The sequence below is a fragment of the Anas platyrhynchos genome, chromosome 10 (assembly GCF_047663525.1).
Source record: "Anas platyrhynchos isolate ZD024472 breed Pekin duck chromosome 10, IASCAAS_PekinDuck_T2T, whole genome shotgun sequence".
NCBI lineage: Eukaryota > Metazoa > Chordata > Aves > Anseriformes > Anatidae > Anas > Anas platyrhynchos.
This window is the reverse complement of record NC_092596.1, coordinates 7,345,135-7,371,842: the sequence shown is the minus strand read 5'-3', so window position 1 is coordinate 7,371,842 and position 26,708 is coordinate 7,345,135. Positions and strand designations below refer to the sequence as shown.

The following is a 26,708-nucleotide window of genomic DNA, read 5'->3' as shown; positions in this document are numbered from 1 at the left end:
AAAGTCTGCATGTACTCGGTAAAATGTATGTTATGATTTTAGATGCTATTTATTGCTTTTTGTTTAGCCTTCGTAAATAAGCCCCATTATTTGCTCTATAATATTTGCTTCTAAAAATCAAAGACAAATCAATGTCATTTCTAATGTGCCAGACCTCCAGTGGACTCCTCTAGCCAGTGAAACTGCAATACAATATACAAGGTAGTTTTCAATCAAGCCAGATATTTTAGATCAGAATCTACCCTTTTTCTCTGCTACATTATAGTCAAGAAGAGCTGAACAGGATACAGAAGGTTGGGATTACTATATCCTTCAAAATATAGGGAAAATAAAATTAGGAAAGAGAGACTGATCCCCGCTTTCGTCTTCCACTCTTGTACTTGGCAACTACTGCTCCTGCACAATGCACTAAAACAGTTTGTTGGGTTTTTTTTTGTGAAGAGCTTTATTTGGAACTGCAAAATGAAATTCAGAATTGTCAGTGCAGGATTATTAGCAAAACAACAGAAAATCACCAAAGTGGAGACAAAGAGTTCAGAATTCAAAGTACATTGGCAATTTTCTTTAAAACAGGCTAATTACTCTGAACCAAAACTCCTCCCAGTTTGAAATCCACAATTTACTTCCAAATTCTAGACTTTGCCATATGTAATATCAATGTACACACAAATGCTGGACATCCGCTGTGCCACAAAATACCTATTGAATGTCTGTGTAAACCGTGATCTTTTTTCACATATGAATGTACTGTATCAGTATATTCTAATAGACATGAAATGTTTAACAGCCAGCTCCACACAAAATACACATACTAGGAGAAAAATCTTTCACTGGAGAAACTGGATGTGGATTAGTTATTTTCTGTTCTTCTGTTTTACCTCTAATGTCAAATATTTGTAATTTTAAAAATTTAGTTCATTTCAAAACTAACTTTCAGAGTTTCAAAATGTTACCCTACACAAATAATTTTTGTAAACAAGTGTTCAATAAAAATGTTTACGTATCCTTTTCATAGAGTAAAAATGTCCAGAAAAAAAAACATAACAAGTATCAAAACCAAAAAGAACATAAGAGAAAGAAGTAAGCATAAAAAAGAGAAATGTATTTGTCCAGACATGATCAGGAATGAATGTTATCCTCAACTTATGGAACAGAGTAATATTTTCCTAAAGAAAACAATTTATTTGTTTTCTATGAAACTAGATAAGACAATAGGCTTTATTCACCTAAATAGTGTGCTTATTTTGCATTCCAAACTCTCTACACATATAGTACTGTGTAGACTTTATAGATGTAACAACTGACTCTGAAGAAAATTCTCATCTTCCCCACCCTACCCCAAAAAGGTTCTGAGTGAAGAATGGTGTATTTACAAAGGATTTGGTATACATATATACAGATCTCCCCAAAAAGACACCTGTTACTGATATTCTTGCTAGAAGCTATGAAAAGCAATTCAAATCCAAATATTTTTGTACTGTGTTTGCTTAAGAGCCTATGAAAATGTTTAGTTTTACATGAACTATATCAGCATTATTATTTACCTACCACCAAGAAGTTGAAAAACATGTCTGTCTAAAGATGTGCTTCACCTAGGAGGCTAGATTCAAGTGATACAAATGAAAAATTTGGTGCTAACTGGAAGCAAAATATAACTTGCTGAAGTAGGATCAACTTAAAGAATCTGAAGAAAGCAGAGTTTCCTTCTTAGTGGTCACAACACATGGCCAGAAGAATAAAACAATATCAGTTTAACAGTCATATGTTATAAAGTACTTTCTTGAAGCAGTATGGAGAAGGAAAAAAGTCTTTTCCATGTCAATATGGACATACTAGTTGAAAGTGTCAAAAGGTGTCTGTGATAATTATTGCTTTTCTAATAAATGCTATTTTACTTTTTCTAGTTGCATAAACCAACTGTATTATAGTAAAAAATGGAGCAAAAACTTTTCTCGTGTAGTGATGTTGCAATGGATTAGGGAATAGGATAGAGAATGTTTGCTTGGCTGTAGTTTGGTGTATCATTGGTGTAGTTTGGGGTAACATTCCTGGATGTTGAAGAAAGGCACATCAAGATCTAAACTATGCAGTGAGACCCCAGCTCTTCAGCAGTGTTTCCAGCTGTTGGTATGTTAGGGAGCTACAGCCTGCAGGAAGAGTTTTGTCAAATGAACTAGAATATCTTCCAGACAGCTGGAGGGCTACAACTAATGCGACAATAAATGAGCAAATGATGCTTCTTCCGTTAGCTGATTTATTGGTACACCTGCATTCAGGAGAGGTACAGAAATGCTTCAAAGGATGCATCTCCAACAGATTTGAAAGGAAGGAAAGGACATCAAAATCAGGTTAAAACAAAGTTGTAAAGAATCTTTTTTTTGGTAACTACTTGAGGGCTACCAAACTACCTCACTGGTCACTGATGTGTGTTTCTAAATGATTGAGTAGGAGTGAAATACTCTAGATAAAAAATCCTAAAGTATATAAAAGATCATGCTGCAGAGTTTAAACCCCATTGCATTGGTTACCTACAGAAACAGGCTGTGCAGACACCCCAAAATGTAGTTAGATTAATATTTATTTTGCTGATGTGGGAGAATTGAGCTGTTCAGACACAATGCAATAATTAGTGACTTCCCCAGATCTGGTGAGTCCACCCCAGCAGCTATACTTGAGCATTCTGAATGACCAACTGCCACACATCTGTAAACTGAATAAAGCTCACATATGCAAATACAAAGAAGTTTCTGCCAACCTCCCCTACCTAATGTTTTTAAAATACCTTTCAACAATGATGCCAGCAAAACACGCTCCTTCCAAAGCTCACAAAAAGCAAGACTTGTAAAAGAGCACAAGTTTTACAAAAGCACACTATATGAAAATCTTATAACAAACACTGAAACAATCACAGAAACCTGTGCTTCACCAACTAGCCCTGATAGTAAGAGACAAAAGATTTCCAGAAGCACAGCTAACCACCTCGTGATTACAGCCTAAGGACACCATTCTCACAAAAGGAAACAACTGGCTTGTCAGGTGTGTGAAGTGATTCTTTCCTCCTGAGAAGCAGAAGGAACCTGTAAGTTCAACTGGTGTTAAAGTGCAAAAGACACTCAAAGAAAAAATACACTTCTGAACAAAGAAAAAACTCATCATACTTTGCACCTGTTTAAGAAAAAAAATCCCTTTAACAAGTTGGTTCATTAATAAAGGTGCAATTGAGTACCACATCATTAAAGGAACAAGAATGAAAACAGTAAATTCTCATTAGGAGACAATGCTAAGGTATCTATCTCATTAAAAAAAAAAAAATCAACACTTTCTCCCCTCACCCCTGGTTATACAGAATCTCTTAGGAACTTGGTACTTACTAACATAGGATTGCTCCCGAAGTTTAAGAAACCGCTTTTTTTTGTGAGCTAAAAAGCTAGAATTTGTTCCCATATTTCTAAGAAAAAGTGCTACTTATTGTGAACAAACACAGCAATGAGAACAGAAAAATCTTTAGGGAAAACTGCTACTCATTTCAATATCACAAACAAGACATAAGCATGGGGAAAGTGACAAATTCTGCATTCTCTCCATAACAGACTCTCTTTCTGTTAACATTGTAAGTTAGAATAGAGAAACTTCAATCACTGTGGCAAGCAGGCAGCTCATGAATAGGCTTGCTAACATCAACAAGACTATTCGTATGAACAAATGCTCAAAATGACTATGAGACTTCTTGTATATCCTTTGTAATGTTAAAATCAGCAGGACTACTGTGGTTTGCAAGTGCTCTCCCACATGCACTAAGAGCTGAAGGCAAGAGGCGTGCTCATGCAGTTAAAGCCTGAATCAGTCCTCTGTTTTCAGATAAAAATATTACAACACATTTTAACAACAGAACTAATGGATTCACAGATACCAGGCTTTACCTAACTATAACTAAGGCCTGAAGTTAGATTCTGATGTGCATTGCTCAAGTAAAATACTACTTTTACTGTCGGAACGGTTATTGGTTAACTATGAATGCAATTCTGCTTGAAGACCAGGAGATTTCAAACTACATTCAAAAAGTATAGAACCAGGATGGTAATACATAAAGGATCTGTGAGAAAGGAAGCACTAGAACTAGCAGCAAGGTGGGGTTGCCTGCATGGTCAGCCCTTCATTTGAATGCAAATGTAATTTTGGGGCAGGCAGTTATCTGTGACATCAGGCAGGACCTTAGTAAACTGTTACCACCAGCACCTGGTAAAACCATTGTTAATCATGTGTAGTAAAGGGACATCAGGGCTAGCATGAGTCATTTATAGAGCCAGTCAGGGCTAGAAAAGACAGAAAGAAAGAGGAGGGGAAGAGAGATCAAACAAACCCTGTGAGGAGCAGGATGTCCCAGCAAGACAAAGCCAGGCTGTGAGCATCATGTATGTGAGTTATCTTTTGGATAAAGAAACCAGCATGTATCCAGGACCTGCAAGGTGCAGCAACAACAACCTGCCAGTGCAAAACTTCGCGTCCGCTCCCCCCTACTCAGACTACATGGGCTATCACCATGTGCCAGCCCTGGACAACCACGGACAGCCTGCGGGAACCTGGGGATCCCACTATGGCCCACAGAGGGAGGACTGGAACGCTTATGGCCCAGGACCTTCCAGCACCGTGGCTGCTGCACAGATCAATGGCTCGTCTCCTGGGCAGGTCTCCTACAGCTCTGCTGATTACAGCTCCCTCCATCCTGCTGGATCCGGGGGGTTACCTCCTGTAGATACAATTAATGCACAGCAAATCTCTCCCAACAGCCAAAGGCACAGCTCTTATGAATGGATGAGGAAAACAGTACAATCTACTTCTACAGGTATGAGGGCAGAGAGGCTATGCTGAGATGTGATTTCTCTCTTTTGGGTGGTTGGTTTTGTGTTGAGTTGTTGCTGCCACCAGGTTCTGTGTTTTGAGGAAAGCATACATTTTTAACAACAACAAAAAAAAAAAGATCCTAATTGCTCTGAACAATTCTCTTGCTAGCAGTTAGACATTGGTTCTATTTTTGGATGTTGTTTTTGATCAGCTCATGATCTCTTATTTCTTTCTTGACGTTTACTGATGAAACAAATTAAGAGCAGTGTCCTTTAACAGTGAATTGTTTTCACTTAGGATATGTTAAAAAAAAAAAAGTGACATCAGATAATTGCTTTTAATAGCAGTCCTATAGATTTAAAGGAGGAAGCATGTCTGTAGAAAGAAATCACAATGAAAGTATCATATTTCTCCGCCACCTATATTGTTTGTTTTCCTCAACTTTTAGAGTAGATATGAAAAGTTCAAGTAAAATACATATAGTACTGGGGTTGGAAAGAAACCTTTGTATTAGATATAACCTCTTAAACCTCAGAATACTGAAATGAAGTGTCTGCAGGATGAGAGGCTTTAAAAACAGGACCAAAAAGGAAAGGCTTGCCACCCCTTGTAGCAGCAGTTCTCAGAAAATGCAGAAATATAAAGATCTATGGTAACACAATCAGTTAATATTATGATGGGTCAACCTCTGATGCACATGAGTGGATGCATTAAAGGAAAAAAAAAGCTTCGGTCACATTTAACAAGTAAAAATAAGTCAAGAAGCCTGAGGAAAAGATTTTGGTTGTGGGAAGCAGGGAAGTAACACAAAAAATATGTAACTATTAAACATACTTAAAACATCTCTGTTCCTTGTATCAACAGAAAAAAATAATAATCAAACAAGGAAGGAGAGAAGGAAAGGAGCAAGAGGGGAAACTGCCTGAAAAGAACAGACACAATCCACTATAAAATAGCTGATCCTCCAAGGTGCTGAGCAGCTTTTACATGCAGAAACATCAGTAGGAAATAAGGATGCTCAGTACCTCCCCTTAAGAGATGCTCACAGTATTTTAATGTTACATCTCAGGAAGGTTCCTTTCCTTTCAGCCCTTCCTCCCTTCCAGCTCTGTTCCACACATGCCTGCAAATTATGGTTTTCAAAGACAGTACTGAATCAATCTTTGAGAGGGAAGCAATTAATTTAAAAACATGCCCTGCAAAAATGAAAGCAACTAAACAGAAAAATTGTCTTTATTAAAATAATGCATCTAATGTGTATGGACAGACTGAGCCACACTTACTCCTGCTGAATACAACTTTAGCAGTACAGCTTCAGCTCATAAGGAGTCCATAGAGGACAACCAATTAGAGTACGTTGTTACTCTGGGTGCGTAAAAATTGTGGCAAATAAAAAAATACAGGTTGTGGAGTGTTGTGGTTTTTTGAGTATCCATGTCTACCTGTATCTAGTTGCTCTTCATTGAATGCTACCTAAGGAAAGATAAAAGAGGGGGGCCAATCACACAAGGACTTACAGTTTACTTCTGGGTAGTCCTTATTTATGCAATGACATTTCTCCTCACAAACCCTATGATTTACAGATGGCAGCATACTTGCTCAAAAAACACTACTTCTCATCTCATCTTTACCTACCTGCCTCTTGCTCCTGTGGATTTAAACAGCAGCTTTACCCTTCTGTCTCTTTGGAAAAAAAAAACATTAGGAATTTCTCTGCAAGAGCAGAGGAATTACATCCGTTGTTTATTAGCTATTTTTATTCCCTGTGAAACACATATGAACTATGATTCTTAAAGATGGAAAAAAAAAAAAGGTTTAGATTTACCTGAAGTCACAAAAAGATTATAGAAATAACATTTAGTATTTGTTCATTACTTGTTGCAATATACTAGTCATCAATAATATGATTTCACCATGGGAACAATTATTATTAATGCAAGTAATTTTTGCAAGATGTTCCTGAACATCTTCCAGAAATGCTCCTGTAATCGTATCCCTTTAGGATCAGGAAAGATTCCTTCCATGTGTTTACTTACATAGGGTAGTCTGACTTGTAGCAGCTACAGAAACAGGGCCCAGATTCAATGACATTTCCATCTCCAGGGGTTTCATGGTTAGCTTCTCTTACTGGTGCTTTGTGGCCTCACAACCTGACAAATGACAAACAAAACACTTGACTGAAATTTCTGTCACTGCCTCATATCCTATGGATCTTTTCATATTGTTGTTTAAACAATTTACACAGAACAAAAGAATGATTTCTAGTTAAATCTTACTGTGTGTAACTTTAAGAACATGAAATATAAAAGCATGTCTTTACCTGGTATTAAGTAAAGCTCATGAGATTATGCTGCTTAAAACCACTGGAAGGTCTCAGTATTTAATGCAAGACTGTCATGCTGATTTAGCAGCACTGGAATGCACTTCCCACAGAAAACACCTAATCAGGCTTTCATCCACCATTCCCTTTGGTCAGAGGATGTCTGAACATCCCTCTCTGCAGCTTTGGAACTGGATGGAGTAGGTCTTGATCCTAAATACAATGCACATAGGATCCAATGCCTGGTCACTGAATTCCTGAGGGTGTTCAGGATACAAGAGAAAGCAAGAGTTTTCACTCAGAACGCTCGAAGGAGGAAACACTGGCCATTTAGTATTTTCATTCAATAGCACCAGTGGAAAAAGCCCCTTCTCTAACCCTTACACTGCCCATCTCCCTAAACTACCATTGTGAAAGAGCAAGCAAAGCCAAGGCAACTAGCAATCGCAGCAAAGAACAAAGCCACAGCAACTAGGGACCTGAGATGGCAATTCACGTACACACAAAGCATAATTGCAGGCAAATTCTTTGATGGAAAGTACAATAAATCCATCTTTGAACAAATTATGAAATCTTCTTCTATTGATTTCAGTATTTTTACAGAGGTATGCAACCCTGAATATAGGAGACTTTACTTTTAGCCTTTGTAAGAAAATAACATACATCTGCCCAAAACCATGCCCAAAATAAGACTGAATAGGTAAGCACCAAGCAGTTTCAGCAGCAGTAAGAATTAGGTCACAAAGCTGAAAGTACATCTTCAGATCTAAATCACATCTTCAGATCTCAACCTCTATTACCATTAAGAAGGGGAGCAAGCACAGAAACAGGGAAACTAGTTATGAGCAGAGACTTTTCCTGTACATGACACCACCCCAGTCACTGTTCAGTAAAACAACTGACAATTAATAAACTCTGACAATTTTTCTGATTACGATGACAGGTGCTGACAGCATCATTACCCAAGGCACTGTAAATCTAGAAGAAGGAAGAAGTTATATCCCCTCAAATCTAAGAAAGAAACAAGCCTCTTAAGAAGCTATTCCTGCAAAATTTTGAATTTCTAAAGAACACACCCCTAGGAAAAAAAATAAAATCAGTTAATTGCTTGCTTTTTAGTATATACAGCCATGGGCAATGGCATTTTTCCTGACCTTGCCACTTAGACATCTGTCTACACTTTTGGCCACTTGTTCCCTTCTCCCAAACAAAATGCACCCCGAGCAGGCTGACCAATCGTCATTTAAAGGTGACAAAAATGATTCTGCTTTGGGTTCAATTATTTCTGTATGACAGAGATGAATAGTTTACACTAACAAAGTGAAGGACAGAATTTGGCAAGAGCTTTATTACAGAATACCAGAATGTACTCCAAATTGAAACTGTCAGCACTTTAAATAGGAGTCAACAGTACAGAGATTAAAATGCTGCAAGTCCGTTGACAGGTTCTGATTTCTATGATACTACTTTGTCCTTTTCTCCATGAGTCATCTGAATACGTACAAGAAATTATGATCAAGACCCGTCAGAAAATACAGACACAGAATTTCACCATGCTTCACAAACCTTCATGCATCCATCTTCACAACAGTCCCCCTCACCTCACTAAGACTTGCAGGAGGAAGACAATTACTCACACTTTACAGAATCAGACTCACGTAACATTTTCTAATAGAATGGCAGTGTGTATTTTTAAATTAAACTCTACAGAACTTCATGTGCAACACAATGTCCTTCTTCAAGACTTATTTAAATTACTTTTGTTTCACAAATTCAATGAAGTCAGTGAAATTTCCCTAGAGCGAATATGGCCCTTTCATTTCCTAACTTTTAAAGTGCGTGAATATTTGCAAATAGTCTCCCCCTCAAAAAAGAAAAAAAAAAAAAGAAAAGAAAAAACCAACACACACTCTGGGGCCTGAGCTCCCATGGTCTTTACTTTTATTACAATTGCAAAAACTAACACTAATCTCTCTCTTAATACTGAGCCAACCTACAGCTGCAGATGCAAACAGAGCATATCTTCATGCCAGCAAACTGTTTGACATTTTGAGCTGACTTATGCTGACCTCTCGCTATCCAGCACAGACATTAACTCCCTCTGACACAATATTAAACTATTGAAACTATGATTCTTTGTACATTATCTGACACTGTTCCATACTACATTTCCTGTCTACATTAGATAGCTGGTGGATTTTAGGAACAATGTCAATTTTGGAAGATGAAGGATTTTCCTGAGCAGTTAAGAGACAAGGCACAGAAAAAGGGGCCAGGGCTAGTTCTCATGCTAATTTATTTTACTTTGTAAACTAGTTGTGAGGTCTGATGGTGGCTTTTTTTCCCCTCCTTTCCTGGGCTACATTGTCTTCAGTTTTGAGGCCTATCTGTCATATTGAGGCAACAGACCCTTTTAACACTTCTCTTTGCTTTGATATGCAGTCTTGTCTCTTCCTTCTCCCTTTTTTCTTCAGGAGTTATATTGCCGGAAAGGGTGATGATTTTCACAGCAAATAAAGAGGCCTTCTCCTAGCTTTATTGTCTTCAGAAGAAATACTCTGTGAATTTTATGGCCAATGGGAAAGCTGTTCCCTTCCCCCAACTCAGAACTTGGCCAGTCACAAAAATTGCTGAAGTGGGTGTGATAGAACAGGATTGTTAGAAAACTTTACATGAGATAGTTTAAGCCTAAAATGTCTTTTTCCTCTTTATTCCGAAGGCAGTCTTAAACAGTCACCATGGGTAAAACTGTATTTTTGTTTGTTTTGTTGTTGTTTTTGACAAAATTCACTTTTCTTAAATAGCTCAAAAGCAGAAAATCTGCTCCTCTAGCACAGAGGCAGTCATACTGCAAAGGCAGTCACTTCAAAGCTCCTTATTTTTTCTTCCACTGAACTACCACTAAACCCTCCAACCATTTGCAGCTCCATGGTATGACTGGCCATGACAACACTTTCCTAATAAAACTGATAACATATTGCTGATTGAAATGACAACCTGACATTAATAAAAGATTAAGACCACAGAAAGTTAAATGTTGTTCACTCACCTGAGTAAAATACGCAGGGTCTGACTAAAGGATTGTATTAAAACATTAACATTTATCATTGGATCATTAAATTCAGTCATCACCTACTAAACAAGTCTGAGAAGTGAAAAATAGCCTTCTGCTGTCTCTGGGGTGAATCCATTAGTTCTACCTCAGATTTTACTCAGGTAATACTTACTGAAATAACACGCATTGCTGTAAATAAAACCAGTAGGTATTCTGCAAGATCCATGGCAGAATGCACTACAGTGGATCTGTTCTACCTAACAGATGAAATTCAGAGGCTGAATTCCTGAACTGTCTAGCAATAAGTTTTTAGTGCTGTTGTTTGTTAACCTTGGAAAATAAATAAAAATGTATTTTGCCTTTGAAATCAAATGACATACACAGAGCAATTCCAACCCAGCATCCAGCAAAGGCACGTGGAAGTGTCTCACTGACATCAGGACCTTTCCCACGTCTCACTAGGAGTAAAACACGGCGCTGCCAGAACTAGAAATACCTTCTCAGAAGAGCTCAGATTTCTCAGTCTGTTGTTGACTTTTAAGAAGGAAGTGTTCTCCTTTTCCCTTTCCCTTTTTAAAAATTACTTTGTTACCTTACTTTAAAGAAATAAGGTAGGTGCAAAACCTCCTAATCTTCCCTCAAAAAGGAAGAAGAAATTGTAATTTCTACTACAAAATAAACAGAAAGGTAATTCGTACAACAGTGAAAGATTTTATGGAAGTTCTGTTTTCCACATACATTTAATTTCTTCAGTTTAAGAAAAGAAAAAACAACCTCTACTACTCAAATAAGGGTTTAAGCACTTAAAATCATAAATAGGAAGGCAGATCTCAAAGTTTACCACCTTGTTTTGGCAACAGAAGAGCTTCTGATATTTGTCTATGGCTTCTGAATGAGAATAGAGCTGAAGATAAGATCACCTTGTTGCTCCTTTGTGTACTCCATCTTAACAACACAAAGGAGACTAAGGAAACATTTTAAATATTTTGTCCCACAGAATGACCCCAAACTTTCATTTGAAGAGGAAAACCTTAACCAAAAAACAGACTAGAGAGATCAAAAGCTTAAAAAATTTCAAATAAAGCATTAAAGCACCACAGGTGACCATACGTTAAACAAACAATTTACACTTCGAATGAATGAAAACAAATGTCCTACTATTTATGTGGACTGCACTAAACTGCTGTTCTTCAGGGACTTTAAAATTCTTACCATAATATTGCAAAATTAGCAGCACTTTTCACTTGATTAGCAGGGTAAACGTAATTGGGCTAATTCTGCTTTTCACTACGGTTTTGCCATGGCAGAAATGCTCCTGAAATGAGAGCATCTAACCCAGCCAAGCACAGCAGAACCTTCACAGGGAAGTTAACAGATCGGGGTGAAGTGTTTCTGGCTGCACGAAAGGAGCAGAAACCCCAGCAAAGGCAAGCAACAAACACAAAAAGCACAATTTATTTTTCCTCCTGAAACATTCCAACTAAGCTCAGACAGTTTAGAAATGCCCGTATCATTGTAAACTCACTATTAATGCACAGAGCTTTCCCAGGATCGAACAGCACAGAGTGAGGAAGCTGAAGGACCAAATTGTGATGTAGACCATGTTCTACAAGCCCAGGAAGGGTCCTAGAGAAAGCCTGTCCCATAGGGCGACACAGTTATTGTCCACAACTAGAGGTATAACAATATTTGTTTACAGCACTGCAGTGCCCAGGATTGCCAGTGCTATACAGTGCACACAGTTCTGCATCCAGGATCAACACAAACCAGACAGAAAGAATCTGTACCTGAAGCACTTCATAATATAAATAGTACCAGAGTGAAACAAAAACTCCTACAAGTAACAAAGTACTGGTTGTCAAACACTGTTAGAGAAAGGAGTGACATGGTTAAGTCATTACCATGTGGTGTATGCATGTAGATAATAAGTGGAGGGTAACGTTAACTTTATACATGTTCGGCCATGAAAACAATGAGATTTCATTCCTCCTTGGGCATACGGGGAAAAAACATTAAGTCATGAAACAAAATCATGAATTAAGGGATAAAGTACTTCCAGATTCTGCTACACTGTTGTAGACTGAATTCTGATCTCTGGGTGCTACTTAAACTTCAAAAGCAAGGGAAGCTGGAAGGACAGGCTGGGCAGAAATCAGGCCTTTGATACTGCTGATACCTGAAACCTCCAGCTATTCTGTCCTGCAGGGGGGAAGCTGGTTGCTCTGTGGTGGCATGCCGTAGTGACATGCCGTAGTGACCTACACAGAGACTGAAATTTTACCAGCTCCTGTCTGAAAATCTATTTCAGTGATATCCATTCAAAAATAATTAGTTATTATGAGTTAAAGTGTTATGAGTCTATGAGTCTGAGATTCTTTTGTTTTTTTGAAAAGTTATGCATGCATACTTTTTTTTTCAGAAAAAAAAAAAAAAAAAAAAAAAAACTGTAAGACAAAAATAAAGTGCTGTTGTATGAAGCTAAGCTACATCTGCAGCACTACCAGGCTGCTACAGGCAGCAAGCCACAAGATGCCTCCAGTTCTGTGCACAATCTGAGAGAACCTGGCTCCAAAGGTGTTGTTCTCACCTACTGGGGGGGAAGATTCCCAAACTGCAGTACTGCTGTGGAGCACACTGCCAAAACTACCAACTACAACTACATTCCCTGTCCCAATTCACAGAGGAAATATTTGCAGCTGAGGAACTGTCCAGATGAATACAGACAGACAAGAAAACAGAAAACAAACCAGCAAGGCACTATTAGCAAACCCTGTAACAGTGGTCTTAGCACAAAAATGATATAATCTTTCCAAAATGTAGGGGAAGCAGGGCTAAGAGGCCTTGGTTTTAAGCAGTTGTTGATCTCCAATATTTTGATTGCCTAAAATAAGTATTAACAACAGAGAAGATGTGAGTGAGAAAGAAAGCATCAGCAGCCTCTCTCATTCTCAATTCTGTTTCACTACTACCAACGTCTTCTGTCCCTACAAATTACCCTGTATGGAATCGATAAGTTTCAGCTACTTGCATGCATGTTCCCTGGCTCATGTCATTTGCTGTTACCTTTTAACCCAGATACCACTGAGCCATGTCTGCTTCAGTCAGCTGTGCCTTCATCTGAAGCGATGCAGCGCTGCTGCTTGCAAAAGAACAGATGCTGCCGTTCTAGCGTTGTTGAATGTCCTTTGTTAAAATTACTGCTTTCTTTTCATCTTTTTTTCTTTTTAATTAGCTGTCATCTGAAAGTCTCTATTACTATTCCTTGAGCTATTATCAAGTTGTGGATAGATTGTGCTAGATTTGAAGGAAAAACATAGCCACCAAATTGCAGTAACAACCACAATATCAAATGAGTATTTCTAGCAACTGGAACTGAGGAAGTTTGGAAGCTCTCAGCATTTTCTATGCAGTTAAATATCCTCCACATTTCTCTCTGAATCAGGTGGCAGTTTATCAGCTTTAAGAACAGAGAAACAGAGCAATTCAACACTATGCAGGAAGCCTGCATCAGAGTTAGGAACAGATCCCAGGTTTCCTGGCTCCTCATTCTTAACAAGAACACCTTCCCTTTCCCAAATGATAACCCAAGGATAGTAAAGAATATGAGCACCAGTTTACCTTCTATTTACTAAGAAGCAAACCCAAACTCTGGTGGTATGAACCTCGTGTTGTAAATCAAGACTAAGTCCACTACAGTCAAGGGAGTCACTTGGGGTAAGTGCATAGAGAACGAAGTCTAAAATACCCACAAACGTTATCAAATGCAAAGTCAGATATTTTATGTTACTGAAGTTAAAAAATTCTAGCTTGAAGCAATGTGTTCTTCTTTCAAAACAGGTAAAACAAGAACGAGAGAGAAGTACCGAGTGGTTTACACTGATCATCAGAGATTAGAATTAGAGAAGGAATTTCATTACAACAGATACATTACAATCAGGAGGAAGTCTGAACTTGCTGCAAACCTAAGACTTTCCGAGAGACAGGTAGAGTATGGATCACCCGTTCAGAGTTTCCTTTGCATTTATTATTGCTGATGAGGAGATAACCACACCAGTTAAGAACGCAGAAATGCTAATGCCTCTAATAACCTACATGACCGGGTTCCCTTTGCAGTTAAGGAACTCAAACTACCCAGCTGAATGGCCTGCTGGCTTTCTTTCTACTCTTTCCTAATTATCCCATCAGCACCAGCTCAGCTCACATGATGACAGCAGAGAGCTGTGCAACAACACAGAAACACAAGCACCAGTCCGACAGCCTTGTTCTGAGAAAATATCAACACAATGCTGCCTGGAGGTCTTGGTTTGGCTGAGGCAGTGGTAGGAGGGTGAAAGCTTTGCAAAACTTCCAAGCAAAAGTCCTGGTTCTGCTGAAGTCAGTGGGAACTCTAATTTCAACCAGGTCAGCCTTAGCAGGGGTGCAGCTACTAAATATAAGTGATGAATTCACTCATGGTCAGGACACTGAAGGTGTTTGTCTCCTTGGCTACCTCCAACCTTTTGTTAATAATTTCCTGTACTCTTGCTGATCCTTTCCTCCCTATTTCCTCCCATCCCCTCCAAATTCCCCTTGCATTCCCACAACTGAAAACAATCCTTCCGGGCCAAAAGATAAATACAATTTGCTCCGGAGCCATTCAGTGCCATGTTCTTCACTCATGCAGTTGCAGTGCACGTGCCACCTCCTGTGAGAGCAAAGCAGGAACCTGGCCCCTGGCTCATGCAAACCAAGATAAGATATCAAGCTAGATCTTCCCCAAAGACACTCGTAAAATGAGCTGAGCATGCATTCTGTCCCATTTGACTGGGGACTTTCTTGATGCCATACACTGAAGGAAGCAGCAACCTGCAAAATTAAAAGTTTTATTAGAAGATCTCCATGAACAGATTTCGGGGGAGAATACACTCATTTGTTGGCCTATTTGCAACGTGAATAACCATCACCGCACCATTTTCCTCCGTCAGTTATCATTCTGTACCAGTCATTGTACCTGTACCAGTACCTGAGTCACCACTGTTTTAAGCGCTCTGTTGAGCAGGGACAATTCAAAATCCACCTAGCTGCAGCACTGTGCAGCCCTCTTGCACAGCACACACACACTGGAAGAGCTTACAGTAATGGAGAAGCAAATACTTTGTAAATACTACTCGATCTGCTGTTGAATGCAAGTATATATTGAAAACTACAGTTATTTCAACTGGGTATAAAGAACATACTATTTGTTTTCTAGTTGGCTGCTTAAATCCTAATAATGATTTCATTATTAAGACTTAATTTAAAAATGAAGACCGTCTTCTGTAAACAGCCAACAATATTTACTTGAAACTTCCCTGAGGGGTGATAATTCCTGATAAACCTTTTGTTAGCAGATAAGAAGTGGTGATACAAAAAAGCAAAGCACATTTTTTGACATGTAGCAGCGCTTTTTTGGCATGTTAGCAGGGTAACATGGCTAAAGTTTTTGCAATATTTGCTCTTCATCATCAATATTTCATAAACAAAATTAATTCCACTGCATAAAGACTGCATCTCTGAAGTCACTCTTGAAAATTTAAGATTAAGGAGGAAATATCTCATCTATACTCCCACTACTCATCTTTCACACAAAATTAAACTCCATTGGATGAACATGGCTGAACACACACGGTCCTATCCCAAATTGCACTGCACTGAATCTAAAACCTGAAACAACTTATTTTTTTTTTGTCCTGACTATGCCAAAAATCCCATCCAGGACATCGAAGAGATTATCTCAAGAAAGAAGGACAAAGAAAAATGCTTAAACAAGAAAGGAAAAATGTGGTATCTAGTACCAAATAAGTGGTATAATGAAGGATTTCTGAAATAGAAAGGATACAGAAATAAAGAGATGGTGAGGAGAAGAAGAGAGGGGAAGACTTCAAGGAGAAGGGTTATTTAACAACTGAACAATGGAAAAAATACTGAAAGAAAGGAGAGCAACAGGTAAAAGAACAACTCAGCTGCAATTGATCACGTTGGCTTTTAGTGTTTGGTAATTGGTATTCAGCCTTGAAATGCCTACTACAACATCGCTCTGGAGCACTGCTGCAGGTCTGCACCCCTAGTTTAATAACAAATCAGAATAAAACTCTAAATTCAAAGCAGATAATGCTAAACACATAGGGTAATTCTGAATCAGATGTTAGTTTGGGTTTTAGGTTGTTTCATCTTTTCATGCATTCTGGCAAACGATGGGCAAAGCACAAAAAGCATAAAAATTACCACAGCACAGTACCAGTGCAGGATATTGGAAAGTATTCGAGTCAGGTTTAACAGAACATCATTTGTTACTGAAGTGATATTCCAGAAACGACAAAAAAAAATGAACTGACAAGTGTTTGAAATGACAGCCTTCGACTTAAGGAACACGAGTTCAAATTTTTACAATTTCTATGTGCATCTGAAATCTTCACATTCAGCTGGAAAATGGGAATAATAATGGCTCAAGAATAAGCACATCAAGATTCCTTAAGATGTTTTGTGGGACTTCACCACTAGGTTTCTTTTAGTGGCCACAGATATTACCACTTCTTACTGTTTTACCCATTTTCTGATCATGGCCTAGTTATCTTTTGCTAAGCAGCTAGAAAGGAAAAGAAAACAAATCAGTATTTCTCAGCAAACCACAGATTTGGAGGAGGGAAGATTATGCAAAATACCGACAAAATTGCTTCCTTTGTCATCTGAACAGCAAAAGAAAAAAAAAAAAAAAACATGTCTGAATGTGATAGCTTAATCCATTATGCAGACTACATATAACAAGGAGCCATTTCCAAGGATAAATAGTAGGCACACACTTGTTTAAACTCAGTGCTGGGAATTCACATCCAAAGACGCTTCAGTTGCCACAGAACAGTCACTCTTTCACACCTGAACAAAATCTGCTGTATTACTCGTCAGCTTCATCTCACACCCTCACTTGTTCCATCCTAATCAAAAACCATGAAACTCTTTGACAGTTGCTTCATCTCTTCCCAAAGATCACATTTCTGTGACAGAGCAGTAACTATGATATAAAGTTACGGACTGTGTGGGAAACAGCAGCAGATTCTGGCCCCGTCTACACAGGCAATAAAAGGCACTTAGCTGTTAAGGCAGCACTTCCATAACACTTGGAAATAATGTGTACCCATGGTGACATGCTGCTCAGAAGTTTATTTCCATTGGCTTACACAGTGGAGCAAAGGAATTAATGTTCAGCATCCACGCAGGATAGCTTTTGTGCCTCAGTGCACAGGCCAATAACAGGTTTTGAATTGCTCTGGCTTAGGATGTACAGTTTTCAACGTAAAGATACTCTCAGATTCTTTTGGCTGTAACTGTGATGCATGAGATTGTTTTATTAGATTTTGTACAAAAAAAAAAATCAAAGCTCATTTCATTAAGAAACACCTCCTAAGAATAACACTAAAAAATTGTTTATCAAGCTAAACAACAAATTACCTGTGTGAAAAAAGCAAACAGCTCTGTTGTTTCTGTTTGCTATTGCCTTTCTCACCGGTCCTCACACAGTTGATTTCCCTCTTATGCCCCTTGACTCTATACACAAAGGACCACATTGCAGTCCATTAGCAATTGAAAAAAATTTCCTCTGCTTCTCTGCAGGTGAAAATCTGGTTCCAGAATCGCAGAGCCAAAGAAAGAAAATTAATGAAGAAGAAAATGACTCATTTTGACGGCAGCAATCTTGGCTCTATGCAGAGTGACTCTGGCTCAGTGAGCCCAATGCCAGCTCCTGACCAACAGACTCGTTCCGAAATGTCCGGTTCTTTATTTCCACCTCCACCTCCTCCACCTCCGCTTCCAATGAGTGGCTTGCAGCACAGCGGGAACCTGCAGCAGGTAGTGGCCTCTCAGTAAGGCTGCCTGAAGAGCCACTGCTTAAGGAACGCTATAAACTACCAGTACACGTAGCACTACGGTATGAGAGAGAGAGGACATCTGGTGCTGTTTTGCAGGAGTCCCCAGCATGACGGTTCTGTGCACATAAACTTCAAGTTTAGTAAATCAAGAGTCACTTGCCAGGTCTGCAGGATAGTGCGAGTTCCCAAAGGCAATGGAGCTGCTGTGTGCCAGGAGGCCCAGCTGCAGAGAGCCTCTGCGGGAGGATGCTGTGCTGCCCGTGGCACAAGGCAAGCCTCCCTCCAGCCACACAGCAGGGGGGTAGGCACTGGGAGGGAAGAGAGCTGAGGGCTAGGCACGGCCATCTGTTACCTTATGCTGCAGATGAAAAAAAGGCACAAACCAGACCTCAAGCAATAGGGCGTTGCTGGGGCATTAACGGTGGCTTAACGCAAGTGCTCTGTGCCTCGCCCCTAGGCAAGGAGTATATTCCTTCTTCAATCTCCACGCAGGTTCCAGGTGCCAGTCTCACTTTCATGGACTCTACAGGTGGATCTTGATAAGCAGAAACCTGGCTTAAATGTTTTGAGCCACCTGATGGAAAGCCTGGGTTGTTGGCTACATTCAGCTCTGTTTTAAGTGCAAAAGTCGAGGATGAGCTTTTGGGAATTTTTTGGTTTTGACAGGTATGATTTCCAATGCTCCATATGCTGGTATAAACATGCACTCAGCCTTACCATAAATGTTTCGAAAACATTCTGGAAACGTGAATCTTGCCCTAAGTTAATTTTTGTTAGAACAAAAATCAGGTTGAACTCATTCTGCATCCTAATTAAATAGTAAAGGGGTGGGGGGAATCCTCTTTAAAATTGTAGGTATTTAAAAGAGTGATTTCTTTTTATTAGCCAGCATAACCCATGGATAGAGATGCAATAATTGTGCTCAACTGATTTTACATTTGGACTGCTTTTCAGAACTCTTGTGACATTAAAAAACTCTGAAAAGCTACATTAACAGAAGGTAAAAATATTTTACCTGAATACATGCTCTTGCCAATTTCTAGGTGGCACCTAACACTCAGCTCCTAAACCGTCATCTGAGGATCAAAATAGGAGGTCTCAATTCCCAAAGTGATGATCTTCCCTATAATAAGCAGAAAGTGGAAGATAATCGCCACTTAAAAATAATCCAGATACCTACTTCCTGAGCTGACTACCAATTGCATGTTCGTATCTTTTGGCTCCAAAGGGAACATCTTTACAGCACCCAGGTAATTTGGAAACTCATACTCCCCTTTGTCAAAAGGGATTCAGAAACCTAGGATGCCTACCCTCACAAATTTCCAGCAAGGTGTCCTACTAAATATCTCCAACACTGTTGCAAATAAGACTTAGAAGCATTAAGTCATTTAGGCACTACATTCTTTTTGTTTTTGTGTTGTTGTTTTCTTAATTATAACAAATAGTACTATTAGATCATCAAAATGTTCGTAATGTAAAATTACTTTGTATATACAGAACATTAAAATAAATGACTTTTTTCAAAAATCTTTTTCCAATGTGATATCAGCTACTGTAGCAAGTGAACATGAAGATTTTCATGAACAGTGTTACTGAATTGTAACATCAAGTTCAAAAGTAGGATTGCAGTCAAAATGCTTATAAAAAGTAGAGAATGACAAAACCAGGATAATCCAGGGAGCTGGCAGTTTTCACTGTTTCTTGATTTTACTTACCATTTTCTGGTTGTGAGAAGGGTAGCATAAAGTAAACTTAAGTAAACTTTAAGTGAACTTAAAATGGATGCACATCTACACTGTAAAATTCCCACTCCTCCCTTTCATTGTGCTGCCAGCAACAGCAGGTTTAAGCTTTGCGTTGGTAAGACAGCCAAACAAGATGAAGAAACTACAATTCAAAGTTCAGCAACAGATTTCCACACATTATGGAAAGTAGAACGTGACAAATGGCACTTTGGAACAAAAGTGATTTAACACCCACTTTGATGAGCATGGCAACCAAACCAAAACATCGATTTCCCAAAAGAGATACCCACTGCATATGTCCAAAAGAGGAATCCATTGGGAGTGCACAGAATAGCCATTCTGTCTACTGAGGGAAATGCTAGAGATACTTTACATACAGTTCACGTACACACAGGACACTTAAAAAAGACTCAAAAAGGTTCAGAAAAAAAAAAGACAACCTCAAAATGACCCATTAAATGTGGAAGTAAGTTTGCATACTAGAGAAAAATCAGTGAAATCTTCCAGATTTAGAATTTGGAAAGGTAAAAATAAAAAAGGAAGCTCTGAAATATAGTAATTTGGGACCTAGCTCTAGCTAAGTGCACAAAACCCTGGCCCCAGGGTTTTGCAGGATCAAGTTCATTGCTAACTTTTAATCACATTTCCATGCTATAGTTGGATTCTGTATGAGAATTTCCAAAAGAAAGAAAGAAAGAAACAAAAAGAAGTCCTTCAAGTAAACTGTAAGAAAAATCTATCTGATCACAACTTCTTTCTCTTGAAAATTATTTAAAGATCATTCAAAGAATGAGGGATCTGGCAAAATGACCTGTTTTATCTTGTTTACATGTAGAAGAGTTATTGAGGAAGATAAGTGACTACTTTGAAGATCTGCCTCATTTCTGTTTCAGTTTACTGAAAGCATGCTTGCTATAGGTTGCTATGTGTTTCCAATCAGAAGTTGTTAAGTACACAAAATAAGGCTGGATTTTATTTGCAGAAGCACATGTTCAAAGGTTAAAATTTATTGCTCCGAAAGCAGTATCTTTAAACCAGGGTAATACTTTAGGGATTATTAACCCTCTAGTTATGCCAGTGATTGCTTTAAGTAGTGTTTTTTTTTGTGTGTGTATGGTTTTTTTGGTAAAACTTACCAGCAATCTATTCAGTATTTTCAACCTTAATTCTTTAAACAAGTTGCTCACCAAAAATGCATGAAAGATACTTTTCATCAAGCAGCTTATGAAGTACTGCTGTTTAGGTGCTATATTATATATAACTAAAAACAGGAGACATAAAATTGGAGCCAAATCAACTGCAAGTATTTTGGTCCAACACCATGAGTCACAAAACACCAGTACCAGTCCTCAGAACGATACTTGCTTCCTTTCTGACTGTGGGCATATCATGTAACCTATCACTTTTATCACATCTATAAAACTAGGGACACTAAAGCAGGGCTTCTCTGAAGATTGATTAGTTGTTAGCAAAGTGCCTTGAAGAAGAAAAGCATACCTTAGACTACATCACAAGAATATCTAAGCCCTTAATCCTAATTGTGATTAAAGCAATGATCAAGGTATACTCAGTTTTCAGAGGAATTCACTAAACTTTAAACCCTACTACCCCAAAAGAAGTGTGATTTGTATGGTACAAAAAGATCAAGAAGAACATATCAAACAGGACCTCCAACAAAAACTTTATGCATCTAAATTAGATATACAATTCAAAATGGCATTTCCAAATCAAAAAACTCCAAATATGTGTTATCTGCAATTGCTTAGGGGTTATACAATCATTAATGTACATATGAGAGAGCATCAAGTATGTGTTACCTTCTATCCCAAGAGCAGATTCAAAAAACATATTCACTCTGGATGTTAACATACACGAAGAATCATGCTATTTCAGCACCCTTATTTAGTTTGCTGGAGCAGTACAGGCTTGCTCCAACACACACTTTTGCATCCAGAGCGTGCACTCAATGATGTATCCCTGCTCATCCTGAATGACGTACACAGCCAGTCATGTTTTGGAACAGCACTTGATGTTTCTAGCGGGACACAAAACTGCACTGATCTCACTGTTTAAGAAAATAGGCACTGGTTTTATGATAAAAACATTTGCCAGCTGTTTTCATACTCGGAGAGCACAACTACTTTTTAGCGTGCTTTTTGGAACAAGCTCTGTTTAGAGAGGTACCTCAATAAATGAAGAGGTTTAATTTAGGTACATCCTGCATGCTTTTGGTCTGCTAAGGTAGGACAGACTTCACACAATCTCTCACATGAGAGCATAAAAAAAAACATTTGAATTTCGGCAACAGAAATGCCTATCTGAAGGGAATATAAGCCACATGTACAGCAAGAACGGCAGGGGGAAAATTTAGGGTTGACATCAGGAGGGGGTTCTTCACAGAGAAGGTGGTTGCACACTGGAACAGGCTCCCCAGGGAAGTGGTCACTGCACCGAGCCTGTCTGAATTTAAGAAGAGATTGGACTGTGCACTTAGTCACATGGTCTGAACTTTTGGGTAGACCTGTGCGGTGTCAAGAGTTGGACTTGATGATCCTTAAGGGTCCCTTCCAACTCAGGATATTCTATGATTCTATGATTCTAAGAATGCTAAGCACTAAAAACAATTGATTACTTTGTTAGCTCATGAAAATGACTACCCTAAAGAATGGCTGAAGGACTCAATATTGAGCGCCCCAAAATCCATCTAGCTATACTCTAATCAGGATGAATTTTTTACAGTAAGTGGGAGCCCTACACTGCATGATTCTTCAGGAAGGAAGCCAAGTATCAGTGGAGGATTTGCTGATCACGTTCATGGTTCTGCTAAAAAGAATCGATTTAACCTGGATTGCAAATTCAGGCTCTTGAAATCCTTCTGTGTAAGTCTGCTTGCTGAGCAGTAAGACGCTCTCATTACCATCAGTATTGGTTCTGTAAATTATCTAGATTTCAGAATAGCAAGACCTTCTTTTAGTTCCAGACCACTCTTTCCTGGCATATGCAACATCAGTGCAGATTATACATGACATATATTGCGGCTACTTTAATGAATGACAAAAGCTAACATTAAGAAAGGAAAGCTAGCTCATTGTTAGCAGCAGTTAGAAGAACAGCAATACAAGATTGAAGGGTGTATTTACTCATTGTACTCCCAATAATTAATTCTTCAATGCTGTCTTCAATTTTTTAAAAGGATTTGTTAACCAAAATTTAAGAATATGGAATTCAAAATAACACTAAGGAAGGCTTCATGGATAGTTGCCGTTTTTAGTTCTACTTGTTTGTACTGACTGGAACTTTTGATACAGCCTTTTTTCCTGCCAGGAAGGCTCAGTTCAGCAAGGGAAAATAGCTCCATTACCACTGCTCATTCAACTCTCTAAGCTGTGCCACACTTGTCGATAAGTCGTACTGTTTGCCATGTGCTTGCATTTCATGCTCTGAAAACAAGACTAGGGCGCCGTATAATAAACCATCCCAGTTAAAAAGATTAAATAGATTTTTCAGAAAGTTTGTAGAAGTACAGTGAAAGCAAGATCAGCCTCTTTGGCTATGTGTTTTAAAATTCAAATACCACCTGCCTTCCTTCATGAATTAAGTCAGATTTTTTTCCAGCAGAACTGACCCCCAGGTGACAACATACCATGACTGTCCCCTTCCTTAAGATTTATACAGCTGGCTATTAATTTTAGGAGGAATGGGTGTGCATGTAAAGCCTGGCTTGAACAAACAGTGAGTAACAGCTCTGAAATACTGCATTAAATCCATCATTATGTAGTTCACCAACGAACTCCTTGAGTAGCCATTCCACTGAAATTGCAGGCGTGCAGTTATGAAGGTATGGGCAAGAAGCATCCATAAACTTTACGTTACTGATGTGTCATTAGAGTGGTCATGTGGAGTCAAGGAAACAAACACCTCTTCCTATCACCTTGGCCAGAATGGGACACGCTAAGCTTGTGTACTTTCTTCTCCTCAGCACCAACACCAAAATAACCAGATCATTTTCAAGTGTCAGAGACGGAAAGATTTGTTTCTTATCGTTGTATGAAAGGAAGAGTAACTTTATGATTAAGGGTTCATAATATACTTATAAAAACCATCACAAGTATAAACACCTTTAATACACGTTATTGATGTACGGGCCAGTTTTAATCTGCCAGTAGTCCCTGAAATTGCAGCTATAATAGCTGTCATTAAAACACTCAACTGCATGTTTGTGGTTATACTGTTATTACCAGGTTTGGAAATGCTCTTGAGAACACCACATATACTAGAGTATACCATCTACGCTGTCTGTACAAACAAAACTTTAATGGTTTCAATAGTTCTCACCACGCTTGTTATTACTACTACATTTCATTAACCACTTGTTAGCAAACTAGGCAATCTTCTTCCCTAAACATCATCTTCCCCAAAGATTAAATGCACATAAAGTATGTTTAATTTTACATGCACACCCCTTCACCCCAACGAAAGGATGAGGCAACTCCTGTGGGTGCTACATAGATAAATTTTAACAGTTGGAGAAAAATGGAACATCATAACCTTGGAGCTCAGTTATCAATAAATCTCTCTGAAGTACACCAAACAGAACTGCGATCCTGCTGCCAATACCTTACGGACCTTTCCTATCCTGTCTCTACCCCCTCAGCTGAAAGTCTCCTAAGTACAAGCCTCCATGTAGATGACATTTTTGGACTTCCTGCCCCTTTCCCACCATCCCAGAAAGTCAAAGAGGGACCATGGTGACACGACAGCTCCACAATTGCATTAAGCAGTCATAAGCCCACACCAGTCCTCCCTGTCCCACCAGCAACTCATTACCATCCCCTCACCATGACCCCCCTCACAGGGGAAGGCCAGTGATCTCCCTTGCATTTGACAGCGATGCCCATTAGAAATCTTCCCAGAACTACAGGGTAAGTTACTGCTACACACCAAAGAAGCAGTGATTCTGAGGCTCTGAAGCTACTGACATGCTGGATTTGAGCAGAATGACACACGCACGGCTGAGAAGCGACTCTTGGGAAGGCAGACTCAGATTAACAGTCAATTAGCTCTCAAAAATCATCAGTCCCAAAACTTATGGTACCCTCAAACCACTAGCCTACATGAAGAGATATGGGTCCTTTCTAATAATCCACACAGTTCTGCTACACTAAATGGAAGGCATAAGAGTGAGGGTGCAGAAAATCATTTCTATGCTGTCATTTTAGTTATCTTATTCTCACTCTGGTGTTAAAAATCTGCAGTCTTACCGAGCAATCTTATCCTTCTATGTAAATTTATTTTTTTTTTAAAAAACAAACTGCCTTATTCAAAGCTTACTATTGTTAGCCGATATCAAATCAGTACAGCAATTCGCCATCAGTGTATCTTGATCTAATTATGTTCTGGAAAGAATCGAAATAGATCTAAAGAAAATTCAGATAATGGAACAGGCAAAACAAGAAAGGGAAAGGAGGAGCATAAACAAAAGATAAAAGAACAGAGAATGAAGGATAAAGCTCTGAGATACAAAAAATGGGATTAGGTGATAGTGAAATTGTGGGGGGTAGGAACAGAGGCATCCCACAAAGGAAGAGAATTAAAAATTAAAAATGCTACTACCATCTAATGTATGCTATGAAATTAAATGTCATTCACTGAGATGTGGAAATGGTATGCATAGTCAAAAAACATGTTTGATCTGGAATCTATGAGCAACCAGTGCTCGTTTGTAATATGTCAATGGCTTGCAGATAGTTGATGGAACTGAAACTTCACCCTCTCATTGATCTGCCTCTGACAGATCTGCATTCTGTATTTAGCAATATATAGGAATTGAGCTGCTGGTATCATGCTCACAAATAGACAAAAATGCCAGCGATGCTTCCAGTATAGGAAACAACCTTGTTCAATCTGAATGACACTCAGTGGAGTCCAGAGATGTTTTCTTAGTGGTTTTGGTTTGTTTTTTGAATAAGGGGCACACCAATTACAGGAGCCTTACTTTTTCCATGTCTTATCCCGTGATGCAAATTTCTTCAACATTCTCAAGATCCTTTGGGATTAAGAACTGAAGAAATCTGCAAATATAAAAAGTGGCCTTAAAAACTTTGCTACAGTTATTGACATAAAGTCTTTCCTCAAAAAAATCTTTCCGAAGTACACACTTAGAATCCTTTAGTGCTGGAATTAGAAGGGATGTGTGAATATGAGTAGTGTCAAAATACAAAGGATGCTGAATGAAAATCCACACCTTTGTAAAGGGAAACAACTCATTATAATTTGCACCTCTTTTGCAAGCATACCCCTTGACAAATAGCTCATTGCAAAGAAATTTATCCAAGATAAAAAAAACTGGTATCAAATACACTCTACAAATTGTAACTAGACAACCATATAGAGGCAATTCCCTAGTCATAAGATATGGCTTCATTCTCCCATGTTAATATCACGCTCTTAAAAATAAGATAAAACCAACTTTAGAATCATTTCTCTCAGTGTGGAGGCTTACCTACCCAGTACCTGTGCGTCAGGCACTTCACAAACAAGCATCAGGGCAGTTCTGGTCCACTACACTGATATTCCAGACATTTCTTGTTGCCAATTTCACTTAATTGCCACCACTGAAAACAGTCTGCTATAAAGGAGTTAAAGAGGAAGGCCTTTCAGTTGCATAAGAGCCATCTTCAATTTGAAACAGAAGCCAACAATATTGCTGGACTTGATCAAAGAATTTCTTTGCTATTTTTTTCAGTCATTTTGCTTGTTCTTCTGCCACCATCTTCGTTAAGAGGATTTATTGTCTACTTCTTAAAATTTATTGGTTTGCAACAGCCAACAAATGAAGAGATCTCTTTAAAGCACGCCATATG

At 38.7% G+C, this 26,708-nt stretch overlaps 1 protein-coding gene across 1 annotated transcript; it reads left to right on the top strand.

Moving 5' to 3' along the window:
- Positions 1-4,345: 4,345 nt before the first annotated feature.
- On the top strand, positions 4,346-18,098 carry LOC101796206 (homeobox protein CDX-1). The gene is made up of 3 exons (XM_021278310.4): positions 4,346-4,843; positions 14,055-14,200; positions 17,844-18,098. Exons 1-3 carry the CDS (start codon positions 4,411-4,413, stop codon positions 18,096-18,098), a joined length of 834 nt encoding a protein of 277 aa, XP_021133985.1. The 5' UTR covers positions 4,346-4,410.
- Positions 18,099-26,708: the final 8,610 nt, after the last annotated feature.